Here is a 24,879-nt window from a genome sequence, read left to right as displayed (position 1 = left end):
CAACCCTCTGGGGCAGCTCTTCACAGCCGGATGGGGTAGACCTCACTGAATGGCTGACCTTTGAGCAGCCACCCATAAAGGGAGGGAGAGAGCTGTGTGGTCATAGGAAGCAGCAGGGGGTCCAGGTCCTGAAAGGTCTAAGTGGGGTTGGGGATTGCTGAGGAAAAGTGGGGAAAGGGAACTGAGACCATCAGAAAATTGGGGGGCTCGGGAAGTGGGGTCTTTGGGCAAAGGTCAGGAATACGGCTTTGTTCCCTGGAGGGACTGAGGTGCTCCTGTGTGCTGTCCCAGGTGCTGCTTTCCCTACAGCCCCTGCTCTTCTTTCTAGGTGGGCAAGCCCCTGCCTCAGTGACCTACCGTTTTGCCAGCTGCCCCCAGACCTAGCTGTGGAAAGCTTGGCTCTTGTGCAGAAAGTTTTGGGGCTAACTCATTTCTGGCTTACCTCAACAGCCATCTCTCCCTGAATATTCTTTTTCCCATCTAGGACCCAGAGAAAGCAGTAAGACAGGGCCTTATTCTGTAGCTCAGGCTGGTCTTGAACTCACCACAATCCTCCCTCAGCCTCCCAAGTGGACTACAGAGGTGCCCCACCACTCCCAGATACCTAGGCTAGAACTGGAGTTATAGGTGGTTGTGAGGCACCATGCGGGTGCTGGGAATCCACTCAGGACCTCTGCAGGAGCAGCCAGTGCTCTCCTCCCTGAGCGGCTCTCCAGCCCCTAGACCGTAAGCTGCCATAACAGCCCACAGAACTCCTCCAGGGCATATCCACTTTCTTTTTGGTTTTCGGTTTTTGTTTGTTTGTTTTGTTGGCTGTTTGTTGAAACAGAGTCTCATGTAGCTCAGGATGGCCCCAGACTCACTATGTAGCTGAAGATAACCTCAGCACTGGGATTACAGGCACGTGCCTCCATGTCCTGTTAGCTGTCTACTTTCCAAACAGACTTTTGTTTAGCCAGGGTTCTGTACACTTCTCTAAAGGATGAAAGAGTAAACATTTTGGGGCTTTTTGGGACATCCCACCTCTTGCAATTCAGTCTCTGTGCATGCGTGCGGTGTGCCGAAGCGGCCAGAGACAACACAGGCCTCTATGGGTGTGTATGGCTCCACAGCAACTTCACGAGCAGGGCTGAGTTAGCTCAGTGTGGAACGTGATCCCAGCAGGGCCCCCCCCTCAGGGCTGGGGAGGCACTTCCCATGTTCCAAGTTTGTTATTTCCACACCATGAACTGTTCTTCTTTCAGACACTTACAACATGGAAGCTGTAAAAAGCCTGACTCCTGCTTTGAGCCGCTCTGACTGGAACTCCAGGCTGGAGGAGGAGCCATGTGGGAGAAGGCACCGTGAGGAAGTGGTGTCCGGAGCCAACCACATTCCATTTATCTCAGGCCCCCCCGTGAGACTCTCCTGGAGACGAACACTCCCCTTCCTGCTGCTGCAAACAGGAGGGTCAGGAATCGGAGCCTGAGCTCTTTCTGCTGGCCTGTTAATTTTTTATGGACTTTGTAGCCCTAAGGAGGACAGGGCCTCACTCTGGGGCTGAGGACCAGCAGGGGTCATTCTTGCAAGCGGGGAGGGGAGGGATACAGCTCCCCTCTCCTGCTGCTCTCTTGCCCACCCTTCCCCAATCTCACCCAGACCCCATGGGCTGTAAAGCTACTGTCTGGTAAATCTCCAGCTAGCCCTTCATGAACTTGAGTATGTTCACTTTCCCTGAGGCTCCCGAGGCAAGAAATAATCTCCCCATTTCACAGATGCAGGGATGGAGGCTCAGAGGAGAGCACTCTGTCTAAACCCACATGACCTTCTGACCCTTCCTACAAGGCTCTAAGCTGCTGTCGGTCTCCATGTTATATGAATCAGCAGGGTGAGGAGATGAGAGGCCAGAGTTAGAGGAGAGGGAGGGCTAGAGGAAGGCAGTGAGGCGTCCCTTCCCCAGGAGCCCTCCCTGCTTGCTCTCTTGTCTGAGGCTATGAAACAAGAGTGAGAAAAGTGAGTTTCCCAGCATCATTCAGCCAGTTAGTGGGGACTAAGCTTGTCCCAGGGCACCCACAGGGGCTGTTGGCTCATAAGGAAGCCTCCAGAGGTGTCTCTGCTGGAGCTGTATCTGGACCCAGACCCCCAAGAGGTATTTTCCACTTTCGCCCTGTCACCACCAGCTGCCATTGGTCACAGCTCCATCTAGCCACCCAGTCCCTGGGGCACCTGACCTCTGAGGCTCTTCCCACCATCCGTGGTGGAAAACAGCTCCGCCTGGTAGGTCACTCATTAAACTTCCTGATGCAGCGTTTCCAAGAAGCCAACAACTGGACGCTGTGTTCCTCTGGATGGGAGGGGCAAGCCGAGGTTCAGCCTGAAGGTCATTCTCTGTTCTGGCCATTCTACCCAAACCTGGGCATTGACACGGTGGCTTCTGGTGCCAATCATAAGAAATTGCAGAGCAAAGACCTTGAATACACTCTCAGGCTCCTCTGACACCAACAGCTACAGAGCCATTGGGTGGCAGAGAACAGAAGAGAGAAAGAGGCCTCTCCACAGCTGTGTGCATAAGCTAAGTGTATGTAGGTCCGTAGGTTGCTGGGGGGAGTCTGTCAGATCACATCCATTGAGATTGTCCTTCAGTTCAAGTGGTCACAACAGTCTGAGCCTGCACCTCAAGAGACCAGCTGGCTGCAATACAGAGCATGCCTTCGAGGTCATGGTAAGCACAGGTGGGAAGCCAGGGGTGAGGCAGAAGTGAAGAGGTTATGGTAGCAGACGCTAAGACCACAGCGGAGGGACAAGGGGAAGGGACCAGAGCCTCACGTTCTTCGAATCATGCTGGTGGACACATCAGGTCTCTGCCACGTGCCAACTTGACATTATATGGTTAGAGGGGAGGAGGGATCAGAAAGGACCAAAGGACCTCTGTCCTGTGCAAAGAGCACACTGCAGAAAGGGCCTCACACATGGAAACGAGCCCAGGAACATCCATCCACAAGAGCATGACAGATGATGGCCAAGAGGAGGGTATAGGCATCTCACTCTGATCCTAGGAGAGATGGTGGCCGTCAGTCTTTTTAAGAAATTATTCTGTCAGTTCAGGAGGTGGACAGATGATTCTGCACCTGCTGCATTGCACAGCCATGAGGATCAGAGTTCGGATCCCAACAGCCACATAACAAGCCAAGGGTCCCCTGATTGTAGCCCCAGCTCCAAGCAGAGGTAGAGGGTGATAGAGGTCACACAATGATAGAAGAGGACACCCAATATTTTCTTATGAACTTTGCACCAGCACCCACAAGTGTACATATACTCATAGAGACATGTATACTCATAGACACACATATACTCATAGAGACACATATAGTGTGTGTGTGTGTGTGTGTGTGTGTGTGTGTGTGTGTGTGTGTGTGTGTGTGTGTGTAACAGGATCTCTTAAGTACCAGGCTAGCCTCAAGCTCATTATATCACTGAGGATGACCTTGAACTCCTGATCCTACTGTCTCCATCCCCCAAGAGCCAAGATTACAAGTATGAGCCACCATGCTAGGCTTATGTGGTGCTGGGGACTGAACCCAGGGCTCCATGCATGCTAGTCGAGCACTGTGCCTGAGCTCCATCCTCAGGCCTGCAGCTGAAGGCATCTTACGAAACCCCATCTCTTCCAGCATTGGGTCTTGCTATCTAGACAGCATTTCTCTTTGTCTTTTGAAATGGGGTTTCCACTGTTGCCTCAGCTGGGCTCAAACTTAACATCATCTAGTCTCTGCTTCCCAAGAAATGGGGATCACAGACCTGTGCCACCAATCCCACCTTAGTCTATATGTTTAAAATATTCTTGCCTGGGAGTCCACATACAACACCCGACAGCTTCCTGACTCTCAAGAGTGAAGACTTCCAGGCCTGGGCTGTAGTTCAGGCTATAGTGTGCTTGCACAGCATGTACAAAGCCTTGAGTTCAATTCCTGTCACTGGCAAATAAATAATAAACAAAAGAAGTGTAGCTGGGTGCAGTGATCAGGCTATACCCCAACACTCAGAGCAAAAGGAAGAGGATCAGTGCAAATTTGAGACCAGCCTGGGCTCCATGGAGAGTACCAGGCTAGCCCAGAGCTACATAATAGAGTGAATTTCAACCCCATCCTCCAAAAGAGTATATATGTCCATGGTTTCTTGGGCAGGTCTCTAGTTCAAACTAAAGACCGGAATTACCCATAGTGAAGGCCACATCAGGATGTTACCTCCCACACATTGACCTAACTCTTTTCATACCTTTCTTGTTGCTCATACTTTGGTAATTAATACTTTGTTAATATTTTTAGGGTTTCTTTTTTAAAATTTATCTTTATTTTATGTGTTTTGCCATGGATGTTGGGTCCCCTGGAACTGGAATTACAGACAATTGTGAGCTGCCATGTGGGTGCTGGGAATTGAACCCGGGTCCTCTGGAAGAGCAGTCAGTGCTCTTAACCACTGAGCCATTTCTCCAGTCCCTTTTAGGGTTTCTTTATGTTAAAAGTTAAGAAGTTAGAGTCGGGTGGTGGTGGCGCACGCCTTTAATCCCAGCACTTGGGAGGCAGAGGCAGGCAGATCTTTGTGAGTTCGAGGCCAGCCTGGTCTACAGCGCGAGCTCCAGGAAAGGCGCAAAGCTACAAAGAGAAACCCTGTCTCAACAAAAAAACAAAAAACGAAACAAAACAAAAAAAGTTAAGAAGTTACAAAGAGAGATAGAGATGAGCCATGTTCATATACTGGAAAATGCAGTCCTACTCTGATATGTAGATTTATGTGTGTAGATTTATGGGGGTAGCCCTGGGTTTGATTGCCAGCACCACATACAAACCCCAACAGGTAGGAAACAGGTTCTCACGTAGCCCAGGCTGGTCTCAAACTCATTATGTAGTCATTAAGGATGACCTTGAACTTCTTTTTTTTTTTTTTTTTTGGTTTTTCGAGACAGGGTTTCTCTGTGTAGCTTTGCGCCTTTCCTGGAACTCGCTTTGGAGACCAGGCTGGCCTCAAACTCACAGAGATCCACCTGGCTCTGCCTCCCGAGTGCTGGGATTAAAGGCGTGCGCCACCACCGCCCGGCTGACCTTGAACTTCTAATCCTCCTGCCTCTAAGTCCCAAGTGCTGGATGACCATGTGGTGCTGGGGATGGAACCCGGGCTTAGTACATGCTAGGTGAGCACTCTGCCAGCTCAGCCCCCGCTCCAGCCCCAGCAGGCTTTTTTACAGACACTGGCAGGAAATGTCAAGAGCGTGAAATAGCCAAAGGGTCATTTCCTAAACTTCAAGTCTCACTGTAAAGCTGCAAAAATCAAGACAACACACTCAGCATGACAACAGATAAATAAACCAATGCGGCAGGACAGGCGTGCAAGAAACAGACCCACGCTTACACAATCACCTGGAACAGTCATAAAGTAACGTGGAGGAGGGAGTGAGGAATCACCAAAGAATTTGTTCTTTTCTTCTTCGTTTATTTGTCTTTTGAAGCTTGCATGTGTGCCTCGATGCACATGTGGATGCTAAGGGACAGCTTAAAGGAATCAGTTGGTCCTCTCCCTTCACCCTGTGAGTCCCTCAGGTCAAGTTCAGGCCACTGGGATTGGTAACAAGGGCCTTTACCTATTGAGCCTTCTTGTGGGCCCATCAAAGAGCTTTAAGAAGAGCGTGGGTGGCCTTGTTCTGGTTTGCGTTTTCAGGAAGCCTCTGGCTGCTGGATGGAGAAAGGGCTCGGGACAATCTAGTTAAGCAGGAAACAGCATGGAGATTGGAGCAAGAAAAGTCAGGGGTCTGAGCAAAACAAGGAGGTAGAGTATGGAGGAAGTGGAGTCGCCTAGGAGGCCGAAGCTGGTGAATCTCCATGAGTTCAAAGCCTGGTCTACAGAGCAAGTTCTAGACCAACCAGGGATACAAAGTGAGAACCCACTTTCCTTCCTTCCTTCCTTCCTTCCTTCCTTCCTTCCTTCCTTCCTTCCTTCCTTCCCTCCCTCCCTCCCTCCCTCCCTCCCTCCCTCCCTCCTCCCTCTCTCTCTCTCTCTCTCTCTCTCTCTCTCTCTCTCTCTCTCTTTCTCTCTCTTCTTTCTCACTTACCTAGATCCTTGAGGAGCCCTGGCCTTGGTGTGGGAAGGGGGAAAGGTGAAGGTCATAAGGTCATGGTGACTCATCTCTAGGGGTGAATCCTTTGGGTCATGCCCCGCCCAAATTCCAGAACTGGTTTGCAGAGTGGAGGTGGGCTGGACTGAGTGCCTACCTGGAAGGTGGGGGAGCAAAGAGAACATGGCTCATCCAGGAGCCAGCGAGGCCCCTGCACTTGACCTCTGCCTCCTGGTGCTCATAAGTCGAACTGCTGCCAGTTTGGGCTCCTGTTTTCTTCCCACTGCCCCCTCAGATTCCCAGTGCCTATGTGTCAGTCCCCTGGACTGGAGTCATTCCTGTAGCAGGGAGTAAAGGTCCCTATTGCCTGTGACCCTGGGATCACAGCTCCTCCCTCCAGCAGTTCAGTTCAAACCTGAGTTAGAGCAAAAGGTTTGGGCCAGAGCTTCAGTTACTGGATTCTAATTCTGCTGATCGCGACATGCTGTGTGGGAAAGACACACCCTCTGTTCCTGACTGTAGAATTCGGATAAAAATTATATAGTTAATAAAGGGTGGTGGTGACGACGGAAACAGGAGACTGATACAGACATTTGCCCTGCCCTGGGCCACCTCTACAGAGAAGATGCTCAGGCTGCAAATAGGAAAGAATGGCCTCAATGTAGCTCAAAAGCTGCTGGCGTGTTCTCTTTGGTGACCTCGCCGGTCTCCTGTCAGTTAGAAGGCCCAGAGCTGGTCCAGTGAGTGCCCCCAGGTCGGCTGCCTTAGAGAGCCTCAAGCTGCCCCTGGACGTCTAGTCCTGTCGTGCCCCCCCCCCCCCCACTGGGGGCTGTGACCATCAGGGGCCATCCTGCCAGGGCCAGGAGCTCAAGAGAGTTTTGCACCTCTTGAGAGCTGTGTTTGTAAATGTGTCTGCCACCTTATCCCTCCTAGAAGCCCCCACAGCTACTGTCCCTGGCCTTGAAGAATCAGGAGACAGAAGAAGGGGGACCTCAGAGGGCACCCAGAGTCTAAGGGTGATGTAATAAGGCAAGCTGGACAAGGCATGGGTGTGGAGAGGGCTGAGGGTTAGAATCTAGGCCTCTTACATTTTTGGTTGTGAGCCTAGCTACACAGAGAAACCCTGTCTCAAAAAAAAAAAAAGAATCTAGGCCTCCCTGTGGGGTAGTGACCTTGGTCATGATCCTGGGTGTTGGGGTTCACTGGGGCAGGGGCTGTCCTGCGTGCTGCATGGCTTCAGGCCAAGCTGGGAAGCCTCTGGCACAGCCTTCTGGCTCTTGTGGGCCACAGCCCCCAGTTTCATTTTACAAGCCAGAGGCTTCACCTCTGTGAACCTCCACCTTCCCCATCTTCTGATGGGTCAGCAGACAGCCAGGCTTTGATTCACCATTTACTGCGAGCTCAGGGCAATCTGGTCAGGTGCCAGGCTGAATGGAGACAGTCAGGTCCTTAAGATGGTATCCCTGGTCTTCCTCAGTAAACTCCTTTGGGTTTTCTCCTGCGGACCCTTGGCTCCGGCTTGGGGGCCATCGTTAGGGGAAGCGAGGGGCTCTAGGGGCGGATGCTTTCGTCACTAAATGACGTGGGTACACACCCTCTGAGCCTACTACTAAGCAGCTTCACTTGAAGCACTTTCAAGGGTTTTTGCAAGACGTCTGCTATCAGCCTGCCAGTCACGCGGGTTCCAGCCTTTGCCGCCCTCCGAGGCGCCACTCGCCGGCCAGGATCTGGGGACCCAAGCTGCAAACGCCCACGCCCGTGCGCCCCCGGGAGGCTGTGCTGGCGCCGAGAGAAGAGGGAGGGGCCAGCAGGCCGAGGACGGCGGGCCACGCCCACTCGCAGGTGGCCGAGCTCTGAGAGGCTCCGGGCGGGGGCCGGGCCCGAGGGCGGGGCCTGTCGCGCGCCTGTCCCCACGTGTCCCAGGTTCCTGCCCCCTAGGCCCTGTGCTTATAACCCGGGATGCTCGCCTCTCCCGGCCCTGCTCCGTCGTCTGCCACCGCTGCCTGGGCTCCCTGGTAAGAAGTTTCGGGCCCCACTCGCTATCCTGGGTCACGTCCGAGGAACCCCAGAGGGAGCGAGCGGCTGCAAAGGGGTGGGCGCAGGGCGGCCCCCGAGTGACCGCGCAGTCAGTGGGAAGAAGGAGGCTGGTGCCCGGGTTCCTGTGACGCACATGTTCCTCCTGCCTGGAGAACCCAGCGAAGGGCACAAGTCACAGGGTCTGAGGAGCAGGTGGAGTATCGAGGTCTCTTCTGGATCTTCCCTCTTGGATCCTGTGTGCTGCGAAGGCTCCAAGTGGAGACCCCGAGAGTCCAGAGGGTTGGGGGCTTCCGCGTCCCTCTCCTGGACTGAACTCCCCGTGTATCCCAGGCCTGCTTCTCAAAGTGAGGCAAGAGGTCCAGTCCCTCCTTTCCCCTAGAGGCTTGGGCGTGTGGCTTTCTCTGGGTCTGAGGGTGCCCTGCTCAAGTGGACACGCGGACCTTGCCTACCAGGCTCGGGTCCTAGGCTGTGGCTGGTGTCCCTTCCCGGAGGGGTGCAGTGCGAGGCTCAGTCAGGGTGGGGCTTTTAGCCAGGTTTCCTGCTGGCTGTCTGACTCTTTGGGAGGAGCCCCTTCGCAGGAAACGTCTGCTTCTGGGTTGTTACCGCCTTGGGCCCCCTCCAGGGAGGCAGGATCACTCTAACATGGAGGGAAATCTTCTCCAGGAGAGCCAGCTGCACTCTCAGTTTTCCCCTCTGTAAAATGGGGCTGTCAGGCTGTCTGTCTGCAAGTGTAGTGGCAGGAGCAGACCTGCCCTTTCCCCAGGGGTAGACCAGGAAAATCCTTCCTTTGATCCCTCCCCTGGCATCTCCTCCACCTGGCCGGTGACCTGGCAGGTGATGCCTGACGTCATCCTCCGGGCCCTGGAGCTGCCAGCCTTGTGCTGGGACTCATGCTGTCCAAGAAGAGTTCAGTAAACTGCGGAGAGCTGCGTCCTGGGTCTGGAACATAGACCTAAAAAGACAGCTTCCCTGCCCCCGGGGACAAGACCTTCAGAAGGAGGGACTCAGCGGAGGGAACCAAGAGCCGGGCTGGTAGAGACTGGAATAGTCTCTTTTTCAAACTCCCCCCCCCCAACCCCGCGCTCTCCCCCAGGGTCTTCCATCACATTCCAGCCAAGGCTGGGGAATGGCCCCAAGGGCTGCCCAACATATTCTGGCTCCGCCCAGTGCCAGCCGACTCCAAAAATGGAGGGTAACCTCTGTCCACCACCCACCTCCCCCACCCTCTGCAGGGGCCAAGCACAAGTAGATCAGAACAGGAAGCCCACAGTCTTCGAGCCCTGAGTTATCATGCCCCCACCCCCACCCCACCCGCCTGCCTGCTCTGGGCTGTGGAAGCCAAGCACTCGTGGTCTGCCGGCCCACCTGCTGCACCAGCGTTTTCTCAGGGCCCATCTCATCTTTACCTTGGATGCCCCCAGGCCAGCTAGATGCCTTCACCAGGCTGTGAACACAAAGCTCCTGGAGTGAGTGGCTTGCTTGTGGGCACCCATGTAGAAAGAAATGCCTTGCTGAACTCTGGGTCTGAGACACTGATTTTTGCTGAAGCCTTCGGGCAGAGTCGATTTCCTAGGACCAGGCTCCCTGCCTCCTTCTAAGCTGGTTCCTCCCTGGACCTGGGGAAGGCTGGGCACCCAGAGATGCTTTGTTGGTGGCATTAATGAATGTATCAGTGTGCTCCTCTAGTGTAACTGGAGCTGTTAGGGTCAGAGCATGGGCCCTGGCTGCCCCTGAGAAGCTAAACTCTGCCACCTTTCCCCTATAAGCCAATTAAAGAGACAGTTCATAGTAAAAGGCAAGCCGGGCAGTGGTGGTGCACACCTTTAGTCCCAGCACTGAGGAGAAGAGCCAGGCGGATATCTGAGGTCGAGGCCAGCCTGGTCTACAAAGTGAGTTCCAGGACAGCCAGGGCTACACAGAGAAACCCTGTCTCATTAATTAATTAATTTAAAAGGTAGATGATGGAGAGCTACTCAATGTAGCCACAATGGGAAGAGAAACAAAGAGGTCCAGTGACCACCCCCAAGTCCATCTTTGTCGTCCCGACACAGGCATAGGTTTAAACAGGGCAAGAGACACTGCATACTGAGCAATCCTGCTCAAGGTGTGGCCGGGCCGTCATTGAGCTCTAGATAAGTGGTCACAACTGGTGACATCGTCTCTCGGTTTGTTTGCTCATTTATTTTTGAGACAAAGTCTCACTCTGTGGCCCTGGCTGTCCCGGAACCAGGATGGCCTCAAGCCTACAGAGATCTTCTTGCCTCTGCCTTCCAAGTGCTGGGACTAAAGGTGAGCACCACCACACCTGGCCTCTCGGGAGAAAAGTCTCTCTCGCTCTCACTGTGCTTCAGCTTTTCCATTCCTCCAGGGTTTCCTGGGAAATTCCATTGTTTCCATAGTCTGGGAGCCAAAGGAATGGATCCTGGTGGAACTGTAACTGCTAGGACAGTTAGACTAGATAAGGGTTTGAGTGCCTCTCACCAGAGAGTAGTAAAACCTGCTTAGTCTCCCTACTTGCCTGCTTGGAGCATGAAGGTCAGAAACCTAAATCTATCAAATGGAAACTGAGGCTGGATCCCAGAAGACAGTGGTTCTCCAATCTTCCTAATGCTGTGATTCCTTAAAACAGTTCCTCATGCTGTGGTGACCCCCATCCATAAAATTATTTCGTTGCTACTTCATAACTGTAATTTTGCTACTGTTATGAATTATAATGTAAATATCTGATATGCGACCCCTGTAAAAGGGTTGTTCAACAGCCCCCCAAGGTGGGTCATGACCCCCAGGTTGAGAGCCACTGCCATAGGAGGCTGGTGTGCCTCCTGCTGGTCGGTCCTGGGATTGCAGACCAGCTTTATCAGAGAAAGTGAGGTAAACTTGGAGTTATCTGGGGGCTCTGGACCAGGTGCAGTTAGGGTTTTAAAAGGACAGTGATAACAAACAAATTGAACTGGCGACTAAGGATGTCATCAGCTGGAGAGGGGGCGGAGGGACAGCCCAGGCAGCTGTGGTCTGGTGACAAGCTGTCAGAACAGGAGGTGAAGGGCAAGACATCCTGGGACTCCGGGAGTGGAGGGCAGTCAGTAGTCAGCCTGGGCTTGAAGCCCCCAGCCTGTGAGCTAGGCGCATCCCACGGGTCCACATCTGAAGAAGTGGCAGTGGCGGTCTGTACCTGAGGACAGCATACATGTGTTTGCTCTTGTCACTCTAGCTCCGACACTTCAAAGCCACACAAGCTTCCTGGGTGTTGAGCCTGGTTGGCCTGAACATGCTTCCTAGGCACTGGCCACTTGGCTGAGGCCACAGACAATGTCACCTGCCTTGCCAGCTTACACAGGCTGGCAGCCAACTTGACATGTGGTCATCCTCTTGCCTGTGTCTGTCATGGTGAGGGCTGCCTGTCCTGGCCTCGAGAGCTCGGGAGCTGGGAATGTGGGTTCTGCACTTTCTCTCAGTCCAGCCAGCCTTGGCTACATGCCTTCCCTGGGAAGGAAGCTTGGGGTCCTGCGCAAAGGGATTTTTAGATGTTACAGGTGGGGAAACTGAGTCCCAGAGAGTCAGGGGCAAGCTGAGGCTATCTTCAGAAGTGGTATGGAGTATTTGGGAGGCCCCACACTTGAATTCCATCTCCAGCATGCCCTTGAATTCTTCAGATTAAATGTGAGAGATAAGATGTTCTCAGCCCTGCCTGAAGCAACCAAACCCACATCCACAGCACTCCATGGTCACCCATGTTCCTCTTCCTGTCTCCGCCCCAAGTCAAGGCCGTAGCTTCATTTAGCTTTTGAGGCTGCAGTCTCCCTAACCAAGGTGCTGACTAATTTCTAGGCAGGCATGCACGCATGCATGTGCACACACACATACACACACACACACACACACACACACACACACACACACACACACACTCACTCACTCAGGTGCATACCCCTCAAGTACACAGAGACACTTTCTCAGGTTCCCAATCTCAGGTGCCCAAAGATACACACAGGTACAGTACACACATCGCAAGCCTGCATGTGTGCTTCTAGGCACACAGTCCTTGCTGGACACACCTTCACACTGTACAGCCCAGCTTAGGCTCCCAGAGCTCATACCCACACAGCCAGGCAGGCGGAGGTGGACACAGAAGCCCACATTTCAGGGCACCCTAGTCCTCCCCGGCCCCCATGAAGGAGCTGACTTCCCAAGAGTATAACTGCCTTGAAGAGCTAAGTGCCTACCATGGGCACTGGAGGTGGCCCCTGTTCCACGCACCTCATGGCAGAAGCAGATTAGAATTCAGTGGGTTGTGTGCCTTGATGGGAGGAAACGCTCCATGGAACCACTGAGGCAGGACAGGGCAGGGCAGATGTTTGATCTGTCTCTATGCCTACCCCCTTTTCACCCTTCTTGGCTCCAAGTGTCCTTGGAAGGGGAGGATAAAGTCACCATTAAGAGCTGGATGGATCTTGGGCAGCACCCATTCCCCATGACACCGTACTCCCTTATCATCTTCTGCCTAGCTCTTCCCTCTGGCAAGGGGGTGCCCATGTGTTATGGGTGTACTGTTTTGAATACCTGTATGCTGAGGTACCATGTGTGCAGTGCTCTCAGAGGCCAGAAGAGGGCATCAAATCCTCTGGAACTGGAGTTATAGACAGGTGTGAGCCTCTGTGTGGGTGCTGGGAATCGAACCCAGGTCCTCTGCAGGAGCAACCAGTGCTCTTAACTTTGGAGCCACCTCTCCAGCCTCCTCTCCACCTTGATTTTTGAGACATGGTCTCCCACCGAACCCAGAGCTTACAGATTTGGCTAGACTGGCTGACCGGTAAGTCCCAGGGATCCTCCTGTCTCTGCCTCTGGAGCTATAGTGCCCACCCCCATACCCGTCTTTTAAAATGGTTGCCAGGGATCTGAACTCAGGTCTCAGGCCTGTGCAGCAGGCATTTTGCCAGCTAAATTACCTCTTCTCTTCATGGGTTTGTTTATTGTCTGGATTGTGACAATGGCTTCCCGCGTGGTGCATACAAAACTTGACAAATTGAATGATTTACATACATGCACCTAGGGGCTGGGGTACGGCTCAGTGGTAGAATGCATTCTCAGCAGACACAAGACTGTAGATTTCATCCTTGGCACCATGTCTGTTGACTCAGGCAGGCCACTTACAGCATCAAGCTGCCACAGGGGTCAGATTCGGGGTCTCAACACCGCATTTGCTTTTACAGAGTGGTTCACCGGACCAGGAAGACAGACTCCAGGAACCTGTATCTGCAATCCCAGGTATTTTTCCATCTTGGTCCTTCCTTCCTCCCTTCTCCCTCCTTCCTTCCATCCTCTATGGCTGGTTGCCTAGCTGCAGTTGCCATGAGCACCATCTTCTGGCCCCAGGGTCAGGGCCTGCTGAGTCACTGGCAGCCCAGGTCCAGGGCAGCTGGCTGGGCATGGGCAGGCAGGTGCTGCCTGCTGGAGACTCTGGGCAGCAAGGAGAATCGGCCCCTGCACCAACCAGGTTGTTCCTGACATGTTTGCCTCCTTAAGTCCAAAGGGCATCAGGGCTTCTGAGAGACCTCCTGGGCTTGACTAGAGAGGGAGCCTGGGGGATGTGTGGGGAACTGTATAGTCTTGACTCAAGCTCCAAAGTCCACGTGCAGCATGGCGTGGCCTGGGAAAGCCACTGGAGCCCAAGGAGCAGTACTCAACAATCCTCGTGGTAGTGGCGGAACCGAGCGAGCCTGTTGAATTCCCTAGGTTTGTGGAGAGCTGTCCATCACCCTTCCCAGATAGCTAACGAGGACCCTAGCCAACTTTGCCCGAGTGTGGTGGTTCTCCACCTTCCTAATGCTGCGATCCTTTAATACAGATCCTCATGCTGTGATGACCCCAAACCACAAAAATTGTTTCATTGCTACTTCATAACTGTAATTTTGCTACTATTATGAAGTGTAATGTAAATGCCTGATATGCAAGATATCTGATATGTGGCCCCTGGTTGAGAACCACTGCCCTCGTGGAAATGTGAGACACTGAGGCCTGGGTCCAAATCTGGCCCTGCTGCCTACTGACATGTTGTATTCCCCTGGGTGGTGGCCGAGTTTCAGACCCTGAGTTTCCTCTTCAGCATGGTGAGCCACATGCATGGCATGCTGGAATACAGCCTGGGGGCTCTCAAGGAGCCTTCTAGACAGAAGAGACAGCGGCAATGGCAAGGAGACAAGACAATCATAGTCTTTTCTGGAAGGTTCTGTTGAAGAATGGGTTGTATTGTGGTAGGCTGCTGGGAAAGACCCCTCAGCCTACGGAAAGGTATTCTGCCTGTCCTCTCTCTGGGCCTGTTTCTCCGCCTGCACACAAGAGATTCTGAGTCCCTATGGACTTGAATTGACAGATACGGGGGTGGGTGGGTGGGGATCTCTCAGGTCCTTCTGTTATCATCCCTTGAAAAGAGACAGGATAACAGATCACCTCGAATTCCAGTGAGTGAGGAGAGGAGCCTGGGACAGGTGGCCCATCCTGTGTCTTGCTTCCCACCCAAAGGCGGAAGGCGGCATCACTTACTGGGCAAAAAGCCAAGCTCCAAAGCCAGGCCTTCTCTGACCTCAAGCTGTCTGAGGCCTTGACTGCTGACCTCCCTGAAGCTCCACTGTCCACCTTCTTCTGGGGCCCTTGTAAAGGCGCAGGGTGATACCCACAAGGCCCTCAGGGCCATCTTGCTTGGCAAGGAACAGTTCTAAAGGGGCCAAGGCAGCTGCCTGCGGCTCTAGCTCAGGCCCCTTCCCTGCCTCCCGCCACACACATGCCTCAGCTGCTGGCCTTGCTCCAGCAGCTCAGCCTCAGATGCTCACTCTAGCTGGTAGGGGCTGGCTCCCAGATCTGCCTCCTTATCACTGGCCCCAACCCTTGCCAGCAGCATTCTTGGATTCCATGTGGGACATGTGCACAACAGTCAGGTCAGGGTCTCCCAGGAGGGGTGGACATTCTGTTCCCAGCCTCCCAGCGGTATATTGTCCAAGGGATTAAAGCTGCCCAAGGCCTCCCCCGGGTGGGGCCGGAGCCAGGAGGGACATTGCAGGGTTGACTTGCCACATTACACTCACATTCCTTCATGCTTCTCCAGACAAGATGTCCAGCAAGGGCTCCGTGGTTCTGGCCTACAGTGGCGGCCTGGATACCTCCTGCATCCTCGTGTGGCTGAAGGAGCAAGGCTATGATGTCATCGCTTACCTGGTGAGGTCCCTTGACCCTTCCAGCCTGCCCTCTGTTGCTCTCTGTCCCCTGCCGTTCACATGTCACCATCCCCCCACCAAGCCTTGCTTTTCTCTCTCTACAGCTGTCCTGGCCAGAAGGGAGACGGCCTCTCACTTGCTGAGCTGCCTCCATTTCTTTGGCCTTGAGATGCCGCTCAGGGCCAGAGGTGGCTGGGTCTCAGGAAGGTGACAGACAGGATGGCAGGAACGCAGGCATGCCCTTAGCTATGCCTCTGTTCTGCCTGGAGAGGGTCCCTGTGCTTCGCCATGGCCCACAGTCCTAGCCTCTCCATGCAGCCACCCTCTGAGTGGCCTTTAGTTCCAGGATGGCAAATGGATCATCAGAGAGAGGTTGTGCTTGGTGCTGGCTGCCTCTGCACCCAGGGCCTAGTACAGACATCACTAATCGAGCCGGCTGCACTCAGGCTCCTCAGCCGTCTCGGAACCCACTCCACAGCTGTGCTCGTCAAGACTCTGGGTTAGAAACCCTGTAACTCCAGCCTGGAGCAGCTGAAGGCAAAAGAACAAAGCAAAAATCGAAAAGTAGTTCTTGCCTCTCATAGCAGAAGTCCAGGAATAGGAAGGCTTCAGGCAGGGCTAGATCTGGTTTTACCTGGCTTCATTCTTGGCCTCTCCACCAAGGCTCCTCCCATTGGCTGGAGTCAGGCCTTCTCCAGCCATTCTTCTCTACGGCTGCCCCATGGGAACATAGGTCTGGTGGGGGGATGGGGGGGGCACGACAAGTACCCTCCCAGGGAAATGAGGAGATGAGAAATCCTCTGAAGAAATGAGTCTGCTGCTTTGGACAGTGAAGTTGGCCTCAGCCAGGAGGGGGTCTCTGGTCAGCTGACTCACTACACAGGGCTGGGAGAGGAAGGGGATGGAGGGGAAGCCACCTGGGGAGTGGCAGATGTGTGTGTGTGTCAGGCAGAGCGGTCTTCCCTACAGCCCCCAGATCTGCCACCTGGCAGACTGAAAGCTGGGCAATCTCAGACAGGAACTTACAGCTGAGCCTTAGGAAGATCCAGGGCCTGGAGAGTAGAGACTGTGGGTTCAGCTGGGGACAGGCAGTAGGCCCAAGTCCACAGGCAGAACTTTCTATGTGCAAGCTGAATGCCTCTGAGCTCAGCCTGCTGCCCACTAGGACGCTTGGATAAGCTGGTCCCTTCCTAGGGCCAGGGAGGTGGACCAGGTCAGATATGGCATGGGCTCAGAGGAAGCCTCAGCTCTGTGGATAATTACGACACATACCTGTGTCCCAACTACCTGGGTGCCAGGAGCAGCTTTGCTAACTTCATCAGCCCAGGGAAACCAGTGCCATGCACACCCAGCCACTCAGGGCCAAGTACAAGGTGCTGGGGAGCCCCAGGCCCTCAAGTCCCCTGCAGGCCCTTCTTTCTGCCACCTCACCGTTCTGTGAAGGCTGTGGGTGGGTGGTGGCTGGCCGGGTGCACCCAGGGGCCTCATGGTCCTCTCGCACCCTCTCTGCCCCTCGGTTTACCGGCCTCTGTTTCTGTTCCACAGGCCAACATTGGCCAGAAGGAAGATTTCGAGGAAGCCAGGAAGAAGGCACTGAAGCTTGGGGCTAAAAAGGTACGTGTGAGAGGCGGGGCTTGGGGCTGGAGTGGGGTTGTGACAGGAGGGGCCGCAGGGCTCTTGTCCCCTACATCCTCACTTCCCCTACATCCTCACTTCCAGCTTGCCCTCTTACTTCCAGGAGGGTGAGATCAAAGGTGCTGTGTACGTATGAACACCACCCATCATCTTTAATCTACCTGTCTACTTAACCATCCAGCCACTACTTACCTACTAACCTACCGATCCGTCGGCCCACCCGCTCTGTCATCCATCCGTCCATCCATCCAACTCCCCGTTTATCCTCTGGTTTGCCCACCCCTCCTTTATCTCTCCGCCCTCTTTTCCATCCACTCCTCCATCATCTACCTGCCCATCCCGCTTTCTACTGTCTGGCTGTCCACCTATCCTTCCATCCTTTTCATAGACTCAGGAAACTCCAGCTGGGCTTAGTGTTGGCTGTGTCTCTAACCTTTGATTGGCACGCCTCTGTTGGGTGTAGGCAATATGGATGGCCCCACTCAGTGCCATCTATGAACTGCTCTGAGTGGGGTGATCCTGTCACTTGAAGCCTTTTACTTGGGGATTGACCGGAGACATCCCAGAGGTATAAGAGGCACCAGCCCACTGCAGGGCTCCATAGGTCAGGAAGAACACTCAACACTCAAGGAGTGAGACTCTCAGGCCCAGGTCACCCTCTGGCCAAAGCCTGGAATGAGAGTTTCCCTTTGCAAGGCTGCCCAGAGGAAGGGAGAGGGGGGGCCGGGAGGGCGGGGCTGCCTCGAGCTTTCTGGGCAGAAGGAAAAGCACTCACTGCGAAGGGCAAGTGTGAACTTCAGCCAGTGCCCGCGCAGGAACTTGTGTGCAGTGCCCTCACCCCCCCCACACACACACACCGAGTTCTTCTGGTCTCAGTACCCCTTTGTGCTCCTGTATTGAGTTTAATTGATTGGAACATTGGGGTTCGCCCATCGTTACTTTTGTGTTGCCGATATGAAAGCTGCCTTAACCAAAACGGCAAACTAGCACCTCAGTACATAATACAATGTGTTACACATTTTAAATTTCATCATGTGTGTGGGTGCATGTATGTCTGTGCAGCATATGTGTCCCTGATGCCTGCAGACATCAGAAGAAGGTGTTGGATCCTCTAGAACTGCAGCTACAGATGGTTGTAAGCCACCATGTGGGTGCTGGGAATCAAACCCAGGTCCTCTACAAGATCAGCTGGTGCTCTTAGCAGCTGAGCCATCTCTTCAGCCCCCATCACTGGTCTCCCTGGAAGGGTCTTCACTCCTCAGGACTGGGGTTTCAGTAGTTCACACATGACTACTTGGCCTGGGCATTAGGAATGTTCAGCAGATCCCTGGCTTCATTTACTAGGTGTTCCAAGCTCTGTCCCCTCACCTAATCCAGCAATTGTGACAACTGACAATATCTCCCAGGATTGCCAAGTTCCTTCTAGGGAAGCTCACCTCTGGTTGACTACTTCTGTTCCAGATCCTAGGGGACAACAGAGTTTCATTCTGTTGCAAAGGATGCTGGATGGTATATTAGGATCGATTAGTAATGTCTGCCATGAGTGCAGAAGGGAGACTGACAGTATGGTTGGCTGGAATCGATTAGTGATATGTACTACAGGGCAGAAAGAAAGGCGGGGTGTAGCCTGCTCTGATTGTGCATGGCTACTGGTGTAGCAATGGACTCCTAGGGCTCTGTGTTCATGTTGGACCCCAACCCTTGCTGGGCTCCCGCTCACAGCCACTCTCCCTTCAGGTGTTCATTGAAGATGTGAGCAAGGAGTTTGTGGAAGAATTCATCTGGCCTGCTGTCCAGTCCAGTGCGCTCTATGAAGACCGCTATCTCCTGGGTACCTCTCTCGCCAGGCCTTGCATAGCTCGCAAGCAGGTGGAAATTGCCCAGCGCGAGGGGGCCAAGTATGTGTCTCACGGCGCCACAGGAAAGGTAAGGCTAGGGATGGGTGGATGGGTGGAATGGAAGGAGGGAAGGGAAGGCAGGCTACTGAGGATTACAGAGCTGGCCGGGGGGAAGCGCAGCAACGGTGACCCCTTTAGTCTGCATGTGCTTAGCTTTCCAGGGGAAATTTTGTCACCCACCTGGTAGACCTGACAAAAGGTTACACACATCAGCCCCAGAAAAAGTCACAGCATATGTCACCATGGAATAGAAAGGGCTAGAAAAAAATGGAGAGCAAGATGGGTTCTGAAGGTCAGAACTTCAAGGACGCAGTGTAAGGACCTGCTCCTTCCTAAGGCCCAGAGAAGGAGTGTGTTTGAGACTGCCTCCCCAGCATCCCAGGCATTCATTCCTTGCCTCATAGAGGCCTCAGCGGTGTTCCTGTGTCTGTGAGATGTCTGTTTCTGTCTCCTTTCTATGGGAAACCTGTCTTCTTGGATGACAGACACCCTAATGACCTCATTGAAACCCAACTCCCTCTGAAGACCAAACAAGGTCACATCAGAGATCTGGGGATTTAGACCGGGCACCTGGCTTTTTTTTTTTTTTTTTTTTTTTTTTTTAAAGAGAGAGAACCCTGGCTATCCTGGAACTCTTTGTGTAGACCAGGCTGGCCTGAAACTCACAGAGATCTGCCTGAGTCTGCCTCCCCAGTGCCACCATGCCTGGCCATGGTATCTGGCTTTGAGGAACTTTTACCTGCATGTTCAGCACAGACTAAAGAGGACTCATGAGGATAGGCAGGATAATTCCCAGCTTCTATCCTCAGACGACGGTAACCAAAGGCCAGGGCTCCAAACAGCACCGATGACCCCTAAGACCTGAGCTCTTACCAGGCATGGTGGTGCACACCTTTAATCCCAGCACTCGGGAGGCAGAGGCAGGCGGATCTCTGTGAGTTCGAGGCCAGCCTGGTCTACAGAGCGAGTTCCAGGAGAGTCAGGGCTACACAGAGAAACCGTGTCTTGAAAAACAAACGAACAAAAAGACACAAGCTCTCACACTTAATGTGTGTCATGGCAATAGCCTAGGACAGGACGCAGTGGCCAAACCCTTAATCCACGAGGCTTGCCACCTTGCCGACATGCAGCTGGCAATAGTGGGGTATGGGAGACGTGCAGCTAAGGCTGACCTGATGATGACCCTGGAAAGAGCTGACCGCCAGGGTGGCACTGGCTGTTTGTGAAAGCTTGGGTACTTCTTCATTGTCTTGGGTACCGGTTCAGCTGGCTTGTGTCTGGCATGTCAAGGGTAGGATACCTGCTGGGTGCACACAGAGTTGAGTCCCTCAAGTCTATTGCCTGTCCTTAGGAAACCTCAGAGAGAGAACAAGAGCTGATAAGGCTGCTGAAGGTCAGGGGTCAGGAGGAAGAGCACTTCCTGTCTTCATGAGTCTGTACTCTAGCTCTGGACACAGGTAGACAAATTGCAGAGCCAGGGAACAGTGTGTCCCTGAGATGAGAGGCTGCGATGACAAACGGCCCATCTGGGGACACAGAGTAGCTGCGGGAGAGGCACCAGGGTCTGAGCCCCACTCAGGCAATTCACCGAAGAACAACCCTCCTGGGTAGTCGCTGTGAAGGAGGGCAGAGTGGTCGACAGTCTTCACACCCCAAGCAGGCCCTAGTTCTCACTGGCACCCAGTCTGCTTAGCTGGATATTAGGGGACCACATGCGGCGAGGTGGGTGGTGCAGGCTGCCTGGGCAGCTTGTGCATGTCATCTTCCCTAAGAGCCTTGGTAGCAAGGTGTGGGGTCAGACCCGGGGCTCAGAGCGGGCTCCAGTTTTCACGCTGTACACTTTCCCTGTGGGCCTCTGCTTTCCCATCTGAAAATAGCACCCAGCTCCTGGGCCATTTGGAGAGATGAGTGAGGTCAGGCAAAGGTCACTAAGAACAAATATCAGTGCAGAATAAAGCCGGGAGCCACTGCGTCCTCCCAGATGAAGTGAGCAGGCAGTGAACTCCCCACCTGAGGAGGCTTGCAGGCTGAAGCTGGGATCAGGACTCTATGCGGAATCAGCCAGGAAGCATTCAGGCTGGTAGAACAAGGGGCTGCATCTCCTTTTGGTTCTGTCTTGAGTGAGGCAGAACAGGTTAGCTAGCTGCTGGTGTGGCCACATGCTGTGCTACATGCATCTGACCACCAGAGGGCACCAGAGGCTTAGGTTTGAGGAAGCTGTGGGCACAGGGTGCAGGAATAGTGGGGACCCAGGATTGCTGTGGTTTCTCAGGGCTTCACCAGCAGGGCTCTAGATCTTTCTATATGGGTCCTACAACTGCTTTGATTGAGCTATTAACAATGGAGATGGTCCAATTTGAAACCTCTCAGGGCCCCTAGACCAGCAGCCAGAAGGCCAGTGAGATTGCTGGAGAGCCAGTGCCCGGGCTGTGGCTCTCCCTGGTCTGGGTGTCCCCAGGGATACTCCTATGCCTGTCTCCACACATCTACAGCACTTAGAAACACACACACCACCTCCTCCCGCAGCCCATGGCCTTCAGAGATGATTCCTAAGAACCAGAGAATGGGGAGGAGGCCTGGAAAGGTCCAGGGACCAGGGTTAGCACTTGGCTATAGTGTCTGCTCCCCTGAACACACACTGGTGACTGCACATTTCAGGAAGCAGTTGTCCCAAAAGAATGGTGGACAGAGTGACTAGGCTGGGGATGAGGACATGCAGAAGGGTTGGCTGAGGCAGGTCCCAGCAGGATATTGGCAGAGTCCTGCTGAAGATGGACAAGTCCACGGCCAAGGCGTCAGCAGGCCCCTGAGAGCCCAGGCCAGAGAGGTCCCTGGGTAACTCAAGAGTGAGTCTCTGAGGCTCTGGCCTTTGGGAGAGCTTAGTGACAAGCCTGCTGATGTCTCCTCCTGACCCCGGTGGTCCTGGGAGCCATGTCCTGGGGTCATTGTTCTGGCCTGGAATTGCTATGTGGACTAGCCTCCCTCTGTCTCCTGAGTGCTGGGGCTTCAAGGCATGCCAGACTCCTTCTCGTTTTCAGTAGTCTCACTACATATGTCCCAAGCTGGTCTTGAACTTGCCATCCTTCTGCCTTAGCCCCCACCACTAAGAGTTTGTACAAAAAAAACTCTTTTGTATGTGTTTGTGTGTGTGCCTGGGTGCATATATAAGCACCACACATGCAAATTAACCCACAGAGGTCAGAAGAAGGCGTTGGGTCCCTTGGAACTGGGGTCACGGGTGGTTGGGAGCCGCCGCATAGATGCTGAGAACTAACCCTTGTCCTCTGCAAGAGCAGCCAGCCAGTGCTGAGCCATCCCTCCCACCCCAGCACAGAGATCTTAGGTATGTGCCATCAATCACTCCCAACATACCCCGTAGACAGTAACTCTGTACAGCCAGAGGGAGGCACCGTGGGACTGAGAGACCCTAAGCCAGCAGGCACAGGGGCAGGATGGTGTTCAAATAGCCCGGAAGAGCAAGTTAGCCAGAGACACTGAAAGACGTGCAGCCTAGCTGCAGGCACAGCCTGTGCAAAGGCCCGGGGGCAAGGTGGCTCTCCTACCAGCAGCCCAGACCAAAGAGCATCATTTAGAAGGGCCTCATTTCTTATCCTTGGTTGCTGCACTGAGTGGGACCCCTGCACATCCAGAGAGATGCACAGAGCTCGAGTCCCCAGATTTGAAAGAAAAGGCAGGAAATATGAGCCTAAGACTCTGGGGGTCCAAGGGGGGCAGTTTTGTAAATGACACCATCTGCAGGGCTATCCCAGGGCAGATGGGAGGCACTCCCCCTCCCCTGCCCTCCCATTCCCATGGGCGCTCCCCACGGTACACACATGTGCACACGCACCAGTGTGTCGACATGTGTGATAGGATGCTGCCCCCCTCCTCCATCCTCCGCTTGGGGAGGCTACTAGGAGCTGTCCCAGCCCTGGGAGTCCCAGGGTCAGCAAAGGGAATTCAGAGCCCTAGACTCTTGCCTAGTACAGACTTTGAGTCAAGAAAGCCTGTTTGTCCAGCTTTTCCAAGGCTCTCGGCTTCTGAACAGATGGGTGTCCATCCCCTTGCCATGTCTGGGTCAGCAGACACCAGCCCAGCCGGGCCTGGCTCAGGAGACACAGGCTGCCTTTTGTGTTGGTGAAACATGAAGCCACAGGGAAAGAGTGGCCAGGCTAGGTAGCCCTTGGCCATACACGATGCAAATCTAAGATGTGTCGGCTTTGTGCTAGAACGTTCTGGCTTCCTGAGGGTGCCACATGTGGGTCTCAGGAAAAGTGCTTCTCTCCTCGCCTTGCCTCAGTGTCCTCCATCCTGATGGAGTTGACACAGCCCCACCCGTGGGGCAGCTTGAATGGAGCCGATGGGCTGGCTACACCTGCCCAGCTGAGAACTCACAGGATGGATGTGTTGCCTTTGTGACCCTGGGCACTGGTTCCCTGTCTCTGGCCTTCATTTTGTTCATCTTTAAAGCAAGGTTGAAAGGCCCCCTGGCCCCTGTAAGTGTCCTTGTGACAGGAGTAATAGGGTGCAGTGCAGGGACTGAATGGAGACTGAGGGGACTGGCTGTGGGGCCCAGGGTCCGAGAGGCTCCGCAGCGTCTCTCCACGGCTCCTGCTTTGTGGGGAGGGGCTGGACCAGGCTTTCCGCACCACCTGACAAGACTCAGAAAATAACATGTTATTCCCACTGCTGCCTGGCTGCTCCCGGGCAGTTTTCACAGTAGGCGAAAGGGGCCTCTATTATTTCACAGTGCCTGAGCCTCCCTCTCTGTGAATGGCAGAGCAGGCAGCAGAGACAGCATCCCTGGTAGCCTGTGCCCACCCCTGCCTCTCTTCCTCTTGTCTCATGGGGGTGTCAGGATGACCATCTACAGGCTGTGAGACGTGTGCAAGGATGCTGAGGACCTGTGGTTGGGGGTGTGTCTCTGCCCCAGGAGGACACTCATCAGGTCACCTTATAGTACTGTGTCCCTTCTGGGCCTCAGGCTTCCTGTTGGTGCAGAAAGAGGATGAAAGTAAAAGGCCCTCCCAGGCCACTTAGTTCTATTCCCCACTCCAAATAACCACTAAGAACTGGGAAAACTGAGGCTTGGAGAGTGAAAGATGAAAGCATGAGGCTGGGGCAACTTGGGGGCCCGTGTTTTCCTATGTGGAGTCTCTGGGATTCAGGTCTCCAGCCTCAGAGGAGCAGCACACTCCTACAGTACCCCCTAGACAGTGCAAACATGCACACACACACACACACACACACACACACACACACACACACACACACACACGCGTGCGTTTCTCTAGGCTTCCACCATGTCCCCAGCAGTGCGCATGCTCACAGACATGTCTCTTTATGTTCCCGTGCTCTGCCCTCAGCTTGAGCATGGTACACCTCTGTGTACCAGCATCCCTTCAACCATGTACATGCTTACCTAAGCACTGCATCTCAAACATCCTATAGGAAAGCCCCCGGTTCCAGTCCTGGCCCCTCCCGTGGAGCAGTATCTGCTTCTTCAGTCTCTGTCCTTAAAACAGGCTAGCACATGTCACAGGCTGGCACATGTGTGAGAAGGGAGCCCTCTGCCATTTTGTCTTCCATCCCCAGATGCCATCCCATGGCTCTCATAAATCCTTGCTCTCTATTCCAGGGGAATGACCAGGTCCGCTTTGAGCTCACCTGCTACTCATTGGCACCCCAGATTAAGGTAAGCTGCTGCGCCTGCCCATGGGGAGTGGGCAGTGAGGGCGGGACGCGGAGGTCCAGGAAGTGACAGTCCTTGTGCTGTCGGTCTCTCCCCGGTCACTCCATGGTACCCCGGCTCCTGTAAAGAACACCAGTAGACGGGAGGTGGCAGTTTCTAGGAAGGTCGCAATCTTCATAGCCATTCTCTCTTCCTGGAGGTGTAGTCCGGGTACCGGGGGAGGCACTGAGATCTCTGGTCGCAAGTCGGAACAGATCTTAGCCTCGGTCCCTGGTTGTTGTATCCTGACTCCTTTCTGGATGTGTGGCTGACCCCCTCCATGTC

At 54.0% G+C, this 24,879-nt stretch overlaps 1 protein-coding gene across 1 annotated transcript in view; it reads left to right on the top strand.

Annotated features, from left to right (window-relative positions):
- The first annotated feature begins 7,937 nt into the window (after positions 1-7,937).
- The window catches only part of Ass1 (argininosuccinate synthase 1), a 50,657-nt gene continuing 33,715 nt past the window's right edge, over positions 7,938-24,879 (top strand). Inside the window, exons 1-6 of the mRNA XM_052725000.1 lie at positions 7,938-8,100; positions 13,333-13,387; positions 15,222-15,331; positions 16,876-16,944; positions 18,703-18,891; positions 24,502-24,558. Of these exons, the coding sequence (XP_052580960.1) occupies positions 15,227-15,331; positions 16,876-16,944; positions 18,703-18,891; positions 24,502-24,558 (420 nt within the window). The 5' untranslated portion in view covers positions 7,938-8,100; positions 13,333-13,387; positions 15,222-15,226. The remainder of the gene's footprint in view (positions 8,101-13,332; positions 13,388-15,221; positions 15,332-16,875; positions 16,945-18,702; positions 18,892-24,501; positions 24,559-24,879) is intronic.

This window comes from Peromyscus californicus, unplaced genomic scaffold (assembly GCF_007827085.1).
Source record: "Peromyscus californicus insignis strain IS unplaced genomic scaffold, ASM782708v3 Scaffold_7__1_contigs__length_154581171, whole genome shotgun sequence".
Lineage (NCBI taxonomy): Eukaryota > Metazoa > Chordata > Mammalia > Rodentia > Cricetidae > Peromyscus > Peromyscus californicus.
The sequence above is the reverse complement of the archived record's forward strand: the minus strand, read 5'-3'. Positions and strand labels throughout refer to the sequence as shown.